Source organism: Anabrus simplex, chromosome 1 (genome assembly GCF_040414725.1).
Source record: "Anabrus simplex isolate iqAnaSimp1 chromosome 1, ASM4041472v1, whole genome shotgun sequence".
Classification (NCBI taxonomy): Eukaryota; Metazoa; Arthropoda; class Insecta; order Orthoptera; family Tettigoniidae; genus Anabrus; species Anabrus simplex.
Window position 1 is genome coordinate 276,674,252 of NC_090265.1, and position 12,582 is coordinate 276,686,833.

The 12,582-nt window shown below is 39.1% G+C and overlaps 1 protein-coding gene across 2 annotated transcripts in view; it reads left to right on the forward strand.

Moving 5' to 3' along the window:
• The window catches only part of LOC136886934 (1-phosphatidylinositol 4,5-bisphosphate phosphodiesterase gamma-1-like), a 737,826-nt gene that overhangs the window by 529,104 nt on the left and 196,140 nt on the right, over positions 1 to 12,582 (forward strand). For both annotated transcript variants that reach the window (XM_068231056.1, XM_068231055.1), the window contains one exon: positions 6,839 to 7,045. In XM_068231056.1, the coding sequence (XP_068087157.1) occupies positions 6,839 to 7,045 (207 nt within the window). The remainder of the gene's footprint in view (positions 1 to 6,838; positions 7,046 to 12,582) is intronic.

The window sequence follows — 12,582 nt, forward strand, 5'->3', positions numbered from 1 at the left end:
CAATATTGATAATCCAATAATAGCTTCTGCTCCAAAATTGCAAAAGCTTTTAAAATGAAAAGGTTTTACTCCCCACAAGTATGCCTAGCCATTGACATTGAAAAACAGCTCACATAGTGGCATTTATGATCTCTTATCTCTAAAATTGTTGAATATATATGTTTCTTAGCTCATGAAACCACCTTAGACATAAGCTGTTTTGTATGTTAGTGTAGTTTCCGATTCTGTTTTTACGAAGTGATTTTTTTTTTTTGCTTGCCAATAATATATTTTAAGTGTTTTTTTTTTATTGGTAGTTTAATGAAGTGTTTCAAAGTTAGCATGTACAGTAAACAAAAAATTACATCATGCACCATGGAACTACATTTAGCTTGCAAGTAACTAATCTACTTTTATTTTTCTGTTCATATTTAAAAACATTTAAGAATATAGTACTTGTATTTATTTCACTTCTGATTATGATTTTTAGAAATCTTAAGATGTCCACTTGAATGTTTGAAGCATGATATTATGTTTTTTAGATTGATGTGCTCTCATGATCCATAACATTACCTATCGTAATGTATCATGATGTAACAGAATGTTTAATATTTCTACTCTTTGTTTCTGCGAAATCCCAAAAGATTTTTATGTCTATTGTTACAAATTTAATATTATTTTTGGTTCAATTCTTATGTAACAGTCATCGAACCCAAAAGGTTCCTCTTTTTCAAACGTATGATCTTGTACTTTGAAAATTTTCTGTGTATAACATCTTGTAGATACTTGCATTACTTTTGTCTTAGACTCATTCACTACCAGACATTGCAACATACTACATATATTCATATCATTTGCAAACTCTATTTCATTTTCTTAAATATTGACCCTCTTCTGATATCCAGCCCTGTATTTATGACGATATTCCTTTAAAAGTATGTTGAATTAATTGATGATAAAGGATCACTTCCTTGCTGGACTCCACTTTTGGTCTGGAACCAAGATGAATGTCCATCACCAAATTGCACATAGCTGGTACAATGCTCATGCTCTTTCTCAGGTATTCCCATATCTTCTCCCTTACAGTACTATCATATGCCTTCTCAGTATCCAGGAAAACCATGAATAGATCCTTGCCTTTCCCCCAATATTTCTCCATTAAGATACGGACACTGAAGATTAGGTCTCTGTTGTGGACCTATTAGGCCTGAAGCCATACTGTTCCTCTTCTAACTGTGGTGCGTAGCCACTCTGATCTTCCCCTCATCTCTTATCTGTTCTGGCTTGGATTTCTCTCTCTCCTTTTTTAATGCTTTGTTCTTTTCCTTTATTGAGGATCTTACTCTTTCATTCCACCAGGGAGTTTCCTTTTTCCCTTACTGTCACACTGGCCTTTCACAAACCTTAATTGAATCGTGTAGTTTCAAAAACCCCTATCTCCAATTTTCACGAAAATGGAGATAAAGATTGATTTGATTTTGCTGTGGGCATGTCCACCGCTGTATACTATTAGTACGCATCAAAACCCGCTCTAACCTTTCGAAATTCAATGTCAAAGTATGGGGTTATTTTCATATTCCGCCATCTCCAACGCCTTGTGCTCGGCCATAGATAACATAACCCGCCATCTCCGCCAGCCAATAGGAAGGCAATACGTGGCCATGTGTCAGGCGCGTGAGGAGCTCTTGGCGCGGCAGTGAGAGGAAGCATTTGTGTTGACACAGTGTCGTGTATTGTTTATTACTAATGGATTCACCTCATAAATGTATTGCAAAGTGTATCCCTGGCAAGGGTAGGAAGAAATTACGTAACGAACAGCAGTGGAAATGCAAGGAAGCAAAAGTATCGAGGTATGTTTTCTTATAGTAACATTATGTTATTACGTTCCTCTCTTGTGAGCATTATTGCAGAACTGTATCAGAAACTGCACTTTTAGAATAAGCTTTAGAAAACATGTATTGCTGCATGAAATCGGCGCGCGGTGTTGTGCCGGATCGGTCGTTCTCCCCTCACAAAAATGGCCGCAGTTCGAATCTTGGCCAGTGCACGTTCAATTCCCGAAAGCTCATACCATTGTGGCTTTGTGCAGCTTCTGATATTACCTTCTATGGTCACGTTGAGAAGCGAATTTCCCTTTCTTTTTCGATGCAGGCCATTCATAAATACCTATGATATTTTAGTAAACATACACATTCTCGTAAGTGAAAAGGGTGTTTATTACACAGGAACTCGTCGGCTGGACCTCCTGTCACACCAATGTGCGGCCATAAATCCAAGGCCTACCAGTGCGGAGATATTTCTTTGTTAGATGTGAAGAAGTTTCATTCGGTATTCTACTCTACAGCATCAAAACTGCAGCAGGATAATTTCATTGTCAAGCATGTTTCTTGTATACCAGTGGCGAGACGCAGGCCGGGTAACAGTATCAGGTCCGGAAAAGCTCACACATTCAAGTACACTATTCGGAAACGGGATGGAACGATGGTACCAGTTTGCCGAGAAGCATTTATGGGAGCTCTCCTATTGAAGAAGGACAGAATTCAAGGGGTACTAAAGCGTCATTTTGAATCTGGGGGAATGCCTGTGGAGAGAAGAGGGGGAGACAGAAGAAGCTATGCCAGTAAACCAAAACGTGAGGCCATCTGTAAATTTATTGAATCGTTTCATGCTAAAGAGCCGCACTACTGCCGTACCAAGTCAGTGGCTCGTATGTACCTGCCATGTGAACTAAATATCAAAGAAATGTGGAGACAATACAATACCATTGTTGAACCTGAATTGCAGGCAAAGCACGCCTTCTTCAGGAAGATCTTGAATCGTAACTATAATATTGGTTTCGGAAGTCCGAAGACTGATGTTTGCTCAACTTGCTCACAACTAGACGAGGAACTAAAAAATTGCACATCAGAACATGCAAAAGTTGACCTGCAGACCAAGAAACGAGTCCACAAGTTAAAATACAGTGCATTCTATGAATATTTAAGAGAAGAAGATGAGTCTATTCAGTCTGTTTCCTTTGATTGTCAGAAGAACATGCTATTGCCCAAGCTAAATGTCCAAAGTGCTTACTTCAGCAGGCAAATAAATGTGTACAACTTCACTGTAGTGTTTGGAAGCTCTAAGACGTCACTGACGCATGAAAATGTGGTGATCTATTCATGGAATGAAGCTGACTTTCGTAGAGGTGCAAATGAAATTGCAAGTTGTTTGTTTCATGCTCTTAACAGCATTGATCTGTCACAAAAGAAAACTGTACGCCTATTTGCAGACGGATGCGGTGGACAAAATAAAAACTGTATTCTTGTGGGTATGGTTAGTAAGTGGCTTCTATATGCACCAGTGAATGTGAAAGAAGTTGAAATTTACTTTCCTGTAGTTGGTCATTCGTTTTTACCACCCGACAGGGTGTTTGCACGTATAGAGAAAGTTGTTCGAAAAAGAGAAGTTATCCTTAAGCCAGAGGTATACAACAATATTTTCAGTGGACATGGGAAGCTTCTCCAGCCTGGTTGTGAAGTACCAATATTTGACTGGAAGACTGCTGTTCGAGATGTTTTGAAATCTGTCGGCTCGTGGCATTTTCAGTTCAGTCCTGCGAAAAGAATTTTTCTAAAAAGGAATAAAAGCAATATATTGGTACAAGGGGAAGTTGCTTACCATTGCACATTTGGCCAGCCAAAGAGTGTGTTAAAGAGAGGCAAAACCGTTTCTGGACTGGTTCCACAGTTAATCGAAAAAGGCAGTGTTCCATTAAACAGTGCAAAAGTGAAGGATGTATGCAGATTGATTGAGAAACATGGGGCTAGATGGAGAGAGCTTGCAGATCTCCAGTTTTATGTTTCGTTGGAAACACGACAGGCTGAACATCGTTGCAGTACGACAGAAGAGCAAGAGGAAGAAGAATACTGTGAACCAAGAGATGATTCAGTATCCTTGTTGTATTAGATTGCAATAATATGATTATTTTTTTATTCTTCAGAGACAAAAGCATTCCAAATTCTCAATGAACATTTATACATTTTATACTGTATTTCATGTTTTCAATTCGTTTTCCATTTCAGTGTCCTACATAGATGTTAGTAAGTGAAGTGAACCTAGTTTCTTTGAGCATTAGACAGTAGTGTATGTTTGCAATATCCATGTTTACTTTCAAACCCCGCCATGTCCACCTGTGACTTTCAAAACCCCCTTTCAAGATACATATTGGCCTAGTACAAAAATGTGGAGATGAAACTGCATACATTTTGTGTATTTTGTTCAATATGAGCTAATTAAAGTAAAAGTAAAGAAAATGTTAAAAAGGAGTGTAAAATGCAGTCATGGCAGTTTTTTGCCCTTCCTGAAAAACTGATTTTCTTGGAGATAGGGGTTTTTGAAACTACATGACTCAATTGCTTCCTTTATCAAGGCATTTTAAGATCTGATCCACTCTACCTCACCACTCTCCACTTCTTCTGCAGCCAATAAACCTCTTGTATGGTCCAGATAGTCGGTCCTGTTTCCAATCTGTAGTAGTTCCCGCACCTTAGGTAATTTCCTAGTTGTTATCCTTAGTACATCTACTACTAATAACTGGTGGTTGCTCTCTAAGATCTCAAGAATCTTAAGTCCATGAGAAAGGAGCGTTATTCCCCATTAATTAGAGCATTTTCACCAATTTCCTTTCTTAAACAGGGGGATAATGATTTCCTTGTTGTAATCAGTAGGTATCTTGTCATCCTTCCAAACTGCATTGAGAACCCTGTGTAGCCACTGTAAATGCTGGACTTGTACTGTTTTAATCATGTCCATGTTGACTTCATCAATTCCTGGGGATTTCCCTTGTGGCATCTTCTTACGGGTTGCTTCCCCATGTAATGGGAGGTCTGTGTAGGTTTCAACAGCTGGTTCTTTTGTTCTCTGATCTGCTTCTTTGCTGTTCAATAGGTGATCAGAATGATTCCTCAAAACCTCTCTGATGCTCTCTTCTTTCCTGCCCAGGTTTCCGTTGGGATCCTCAATTGCTTTCACGGTTTTGTTCGCATTCCTTTTGTTCCTTGATCAGTTTGAAAACTTGTTTCATATTGCCTCTGTTATCTTCCACCTGTTTAAAGTTCTCCCAGCACTTGCATCCTTCTGCTACCAACCAACTAAGGACAGTTTGCCTAAATTGCAACAACCTGGCATCTACAGAGTTCCCTGTACTTGTGGCAAGGTTTATATTGGTCAGACTTAGAGAATGATATGTACTTGCATCAATGAATGTAACAGGTGTATCAGACTCAACGAACCTGATAAATCAGCTCTTGCAGATCATGCCTTAACACCTAGTCATGATGTCATGTTCCAAGAAGTGAATGTTCTTGCCCGTATAAAACAATATCGCCCCAGAATCATCAGGGAGGTGATTGAAATATGTAAAAACCCAAATAATTCCAAGTGCGATACAGGCTACAACCTCAGTGAATCATGGCTACCTATTATCAGAACCATCAGAAAATGATACCTTACTGCTGCCATTCGTTGTTCCTATCACGGGGCTAAAATGGTGTCCCTATTATATCTTAGGGCACCATTTTAAGCTCCTTGTTGCTTTTTCTTAGCAACCTTTGATGCGTCATGTTTCATTTTTCCGTTTTCTTGTGATGAAGAAAGGCAAGGTTCCTTTTGAAACATGTTGAAAGTGTTTATATAATTCTTTATGAGGCGTAAACCCAAAATATACATCCTGAGTAATATGGATGATGATCATGATGACACTCTTGTAAAAATCTTAGCGAGTTCGGAGTCTATGATAAATCTATAGCTTAGATCCAACAGACCATCACAGACATGTATTTAAAAGTTAAGTTCTTGGGTAAGCTGTTCTGGAGGAAGTCATCACAGAATGGAGGAAAGAGTTGGTAACAAATGATATCCAAAGTGAAGTAAGACTAGGCTGCAAAGAATCAATCAGTAAATCAATCAATCAATCAATCAATCAATCAATCACCTACTGATCTGCAATTAGGGCAGTCACCCTGGTGGCAGGTTCCCTATCAGTTGTTTACTGAGTCTTTTCTTAAATAATTTCTAAGAAGTTGTAAATTTATCAAACATTTCCCTTGGTAAATTATTCCAATCCCTAACTTCTCTTCCTATAAACGGATATTTGTCCCAGTTTGTCTTCTTGAATCACAACTTGATCTTCATGTTATGATCATTCCTGCTTTTAAAAACACCACTCAACCTTATTCGTCTACTAATGTCGTCTACAACGCCATCTCTCCATTAACAGCTCGGAACATACTGCTTACTCAAACAGCTAGTCTCCTTTCTCTCAAGTCTTCCCAGCTTAAAGTATGCAACATTTTGGTAATGCTACTCTTTCGTCAGAATTCACCCAGAACAAATTGTGCTGCTTTGCTTAGGATTTTTTCATTTCTCAAATCAAGTAATCCTGGTGAGTGTCCCATACACTAGAATCATACTCAACTGTGGTCTTACTAGAAACTTATATGCCCTTTACTTTACGTCCTTTTCTTCTTCTTCTTCTTCTTCTTCTTCTTATTATTATTATTATTATTATTATTATTATTATTATTATTATTATTATTATTATTATTATTATTATTATTATTATTATTATAAGAATTAAACTCCATGTGTGTGTGTTTTTGTTTTGCTAATTTTGTGACATTTTCTTGTGCTTCTGAATGAGGGACTCTGTTTTATTTCTTTTTACTTGTGTGTGAAAATTATTATTATTATTATTATTATTATTATTATTATTATTATTATTATTATTATTATTATTATTATTATTATTATTCACAGTTATGTTACTTAAATATATTATTTAATTTAGATTATAATGCATGTTGTTTTTATCATTCCATAGGAAAATCAGCATAAAGAAATAGAAAGACAATGTAGGATAGCAAAAGAAATGTCCAGTTTGATAGTGTACTGTAGATCAGTAGCTTTCAATATGGAACGTATTAAGAAGAATGGTTTCAACCATACAGAAATGTCTTCTTTTCCTGAGACCAAGGCAGAGAAACTCATTTGTCAGAAAGAAAACAAGTTCTTCCTCAAATACCACCAGGTTAGTTTTGCATACTGTACTTTATTTATTCAACTGTACAGTTACAATGTCTTTCAATTAAGTGAGTACCATAGTGCCAGTATTAGTTTCAAAGTTTTTAACTCATAGGGTTTTACAGGTGATGAAATGTAGATGTCACTATTCTGAATTAAGAATATTACCTGTATGCACACATTTTTGGTATTAAATATTGATGTGTTCCAGTTACTCTATTACTGCTAGTTTCAACATATTTCCTTAATGCTGAAATAAAGTGTACATTTTAAAAGGATGACTTTTGAAAACAAAATAGGTTAAACAGCCTAACTAAAGGAACTAGCAGAATGCATTACTATTGTTCAGACATTTATTTGTTTGTTAAAAATGATTGGCTCTTCGGAGATTTAAAATATTGTATTGTGATTTTGTCTGAGTCCTTGATGAATGTACACTTGCAGTAGGATGAAAAAGAATGTCCATGTAAGCAACATACATTTTATTTGTGATTATACAAACATCAAACATGTTTTCCTCCAATTGTAATTGTTCATCCATACAGACCTAACATGAAAATTACTTCATATCATCCTTATGAACGGTCTGTATCATGGCCTCTGGTTCAGACGTTCCATTCGCACCTAGGTCAGGAATTTAACTGTATCTAGTTAATTCCCCTGGCTTGGAGAGTGAGTGCTTTTGTTCATTTCAGTACTCGCCTATTCACGTCCACACAACATAGTGCACTACTATCCACCTCAGAAACACACAATAGTGAATACATCCCTTCATGTGGTGCAGATAACCAAAGGGCATCCAGCCATAAAACAGGCCAGTTTCGCATGTGTGACAGTGTAATCCTGTGATCCTACTGGAACATTGGAAAAGGGTCGAAAGGAGAAAAGAGAAGGCATGAAAGAGAAAAATTCTGTTTTTGAAGAGACATATCCATTACTCCCCATTTGAAATGTTAATCATCAAGGACAGGAAGCTAGAAAGTAAAGTAGGTTATGAACACACAAACACAATAGCAGGCCAATGTAGGTAGACAAAGCAACAGAATAGAAAGACAAGGACAAACATGAAGACACAAAGGCCATGGACAAATTCCATCATTTTTCCCCCTGCCATCTTCTGTCGGACAAACAATAGAAATAAGGGAGGCAAAGAAAGAAAAGTTACAATGGTCGAGGAGAAGTACAGAAATAGAAAAGGAACGCTACTGGCACAATGTAGTAATGAAAATGGAGCAAAGAAGTGTATGGGTGTTTGTCCTGTTTTCCTTGTCTTTACCACCAGTATTTCTCTTCTTCTTCTTCTTCTTGTCATTTGGGCCTACTGAGGATCACGGGGCTCGTTTCGACTCCTTGTATGGAAATTCTGTTTTTTCTTCGCCCAGAAAGCTTTCATCTTCTGGCTGTGTGTTTGTTTCCTTTCCTCAGTCCACTTCAGTCGGGTGGTGCCTGTACTCTGTCTGCTGGTGAGAGATTCTGGAAAGACACCTTGAAAGGTCAACTGCCGGAATAATACACGATCCTGTATGGTTTGTTCTTAAATCCCCAGCTGTTCTAAGTCAGACTTCACTGTGGTGATCCATTTATTTTTGGACTCTTTCCCTCTGCTTGTACTGGTAAAGATCTTGCTGGTAAGTCTGTAAGTACTCATATGAGTCAAATGTCCATAGAAAGTCAATCGCCTTTTCCTCATGGATGTAACTTATGTCTTCTTGATGGTCATAGATCTCATTGTTGTGCCATATCCTGTTAGTACCATCCCCTTCTCTTATTGGTCCTAAAATCCTCCTTAGTATTTTTCATTCCTTGAGCTCTAGCTTCCTCAGTGGACCTTTTCTGTTCATCAGAAGACACTCAGATGCGTACAGTACAGACGGTCTTACTACTGAATTGTAACATTGGAGTTTAAGGTTTTTAGAGAGGCAGTTTCATGTATAGATGCTCTTACAGGTATGGTAGATCCTTTCCAACTTGGTGCATCTGGTGTCTATTGCTAATGTCTCATTCTCGGTTGCTGAAATCCACTCCCCTAGGTACTTCACTGCAGGAACCCTACGAATGGTGGTGTTTTCCAATGGCATAGTAGGTGGGACTCCCTTTATGTTAGTCATGAAGTCAGTTTTCTTTATATTGACCCTTAAGCCGGTTTTAGCTGCTATGGTATAGAGGCTCTGTAGCTGGTGAGTAGCTTCTTCTATGTTGTTGGCTAATAAGGTAAGGTCATCGGCAAAGGCCAGGCAAGGTACACCGAGATTATTTTTTTTGTAGCCAATTTTCAGTCCACTTCCTGGATATAATGTGGCAGTCCATTCCCTGATAATCTTCTCTTGAATGCAATTGAAGAGAATGCAAGAAATTCCATCACCTTATCTAACTCCCGTTTAGATAGAGAAACTCTCTGAGAGCTCACCTCTGAACTTTACTTTGGAGGTGGTGTTCTTCAGCGTAGCCTGGATTAGTCTGGTGGTCTTCTCATCCAGGTCTAATTCCCATAAGGTGGAGAAGAGGGTCTGCTTATCTATTGAATCATATGCCTTCTGGAAATCCACTAGTATGACTACCCATTGGTGTCCGCCACAATTCTTGTACCTCAGGATTGTCTTGAGGTTCTGTATCTGCTCTGTGCAAGATCTATTTGCGCAAAAACCGGCCTGATATTCACCTAATTGAGAATCCAGTTGACTGACAGCTCTGGTTTGCAGGGCTTTAGAAAAGATCTTGTACGTAACCGATATTAGAGAGATGCCTCTGTAGTTGTCGAGGTCTATCTTACTACCTTTCTTGTGTAGAGGATGGATCACCGCTGAGGTCCATTCCTCAGGTAAGGTCTCCGTTGCCCAAATATCCTCTATGATCTGATGGACGCTTTGTATGGATTGTTCGTCAGCATGTTTCCACATCTCCGCTACTATACCGTCTTCACCTGAGGCCTTGTTGTTCTTTAGGCTCTTGATAATCTCCCTTATTTCTTCAATGGTTGGCGGTGTGGAGTCTCGGTTTCTGGAAAGAGGGTCAGAGAATGCGAGTGTCTCTTTAGGTTCCTCTGCATTGAGGAGCTGTTTGAAATACCCTGCAAGAGTATTGGTACAATCCTTGTTGAACTGAAGCTTCCCATCAGGTCCACGAAGATGAAGGGTGGGAGCTGTGTACTTCGTTGTCTGTTTTCTGAGTTCCCTGTAGAAATCTCTTGAGTTGTGCCTCTTAAAGTCCTCTTCCACCTGTTGTATTAGAGCCTTGTTATGCTTCCTCTTAGCCTGTCATACTGTATTGGCAGTTATTTTCCTTTGAGTAAGCAAAGCCTGGTAGTTAGCCTCATTTTTGCATTGGTTCCATGTGACCCAGGCTATCTTCTGTAGCATGGTCACATGTAGTGGTCCACCATGGATGTTTTCCTTTGTTGGATGAGGCAGGCATGGTCTCCTGAGCAGCGTCCAGTAGATTTTTTGTAGGTTACACCACCCTAACTTCTGTGTGTTTTCTTTCAGAGTGACTTTGAAATCACAGTCTTCATCACTCAGTCGGAGGATGTTGAACTTCGGTATTTTAGTCTTTCTGCTGACATTAGGTGGCCTTCTCAGTGGTTGTAGGATGGTTTTTACCAGAGATAGGTAATGGTCCAAGTCTAAGTTAGCACCCCTTAGCACCTTGACATTCTGAATCTCATTGTGATGCTTTTTGTCCATGGCCACATGGTCTATCTGGAATTCACCTAGTAGTGGATTTGGGGTCTTCCATGTCTTTGCCTTCCTAGGGAGGTGTTTGAAGGCAGTTGATTTTAGGACAAGACCATATTTGTCACAAAGGTCTATAAGACTTTCTCCGTTCTTATTTGTCCTCTTATGGGCTGGGTAGAGGCCCACTATCCTGCGATATTTTTTCTCCTTTCCTATCTGTGCATTGAAATCGCCCATCAGTATGGTGGTATGATGTTGTGGGATCTTGTCCAGGGTTTCTTCTAGAATGCTCCAGTATTGTTCAACTGCTTCCAGGTCATTTCTATTTGTATTATTTGTGGGTGGATGGAAGTTCATTAGGGGATATGCCCTATTGGGGAACCTCAAAGATATTGAGGAAGTCCTACCATTAGGTGAAGTGAAGCCTATTATGTGATCAATCATGCTATGATGAACAGCAAAGCCAGTGCCAAGATGTGGGACTGTCTTCATCACCCTGATGCCTGGTTTCCCCTTGTATATTCTGTATCCTTGGGATTCAAATGCATCTTCGTCTCTGAACCGTGTTTCTTGTAGTGCTGCAATCTTGATGTTATATTTGTTCAGCACACCTAGAGTCTGTTTAAGTTTACCAGTCTTCAGCAATGAGTTGATGTTCACTGTAGCTAAGTAGGTGATATTTCTCTTTCTTTTCTGCTGTTGTTTGCATGGTGGAGTATATGAAGGTGCAGGCTACCCAGAATGTGATGACCTGCTTGCCCAATCACAAGTGGGGGTGGATTTGTTACCACCTGGGGTATTCTTTGTATTAATATTTCCTTTCATGTTGAGTCCAACGAGTATGTAGATGAGGCCACCCTAGCGGGTGATGTTTTTTCTACTCAAGGTTGTTAGCCCTGAGGATTGAGTGTTTGGTCCGCGAGAGCTTTTTTATTTCGCTCAAGTCCGCCGGCAAGCCGGTGAGGAGCCCCTGTCCGCCACCTGGGACGCGACACGTCGGAGTATCACCTCTCCGCTTGCTATGACACCGTAGTAGGTTTGTGGTATTTTTCTCTTCTATTATTTTGTCTGGCGTATTCCTTTTCCTTCACTTCCCATGTCAAGAAGGAAGAATTCTCATAAAGGAACCTCTTGGTGAGCGTGGAAGCCTGTACATGTGGTGGGGCTGAGAGGTGGAAAAGAGCTTCTTGTGGCTGAGAGGAAGTAGATCTGGAAGAATAGAAATTGATCAGGAGAGAGACTATCTAAATATTACAGTGTGTGAAGCTGTGGACTATGTCCTTGCCCTTTTGTGTTTTCATGTTTACCTCTCCTTTTAGGACTTTCTTTGCTCACATTAATATGCTATTGGTGTTTCTCCTTGTGTGTGTTCCTATTATTCTTCCTGCTTCTTATCCTTTATGATTGATATTCATAGCCTTGTTTGTTCTGTTCCCTTTACTTATATAATTATTTGAAAAAATAATTATTTAAAAAATTGAAGAAATGAGGGACTCTTTCAAGGAACATGTTGCACAAAGACTAAATGAAAAGGCTGAAGGAAACACAACAGATGAAGAATGGACAGTCATGAAGAATGAGGTCTCTAGTGCTGTTGAAGAAATGGTAGGACGAAAGGAAAGATCAATTAAGAATCAATGGATAACTCAGGAGATACTAGACCTGATTGATGAACGACGAAAGTACAAGAATGCAAAAAATTAAGAGGGCAGGAAAGAATACAGGTGATTAAAGAATGAAGTGGACAGGAAGTGCAGAACAGCTAAGGAAGAATGACTGAAGGAGAAGTGCAGGGATGTTGAACATTGTATGGTCCTAACAAAGGTAGATGTTGCACACAGGAAAATCAAGGAATCTTTTGGAGACAGGAAAA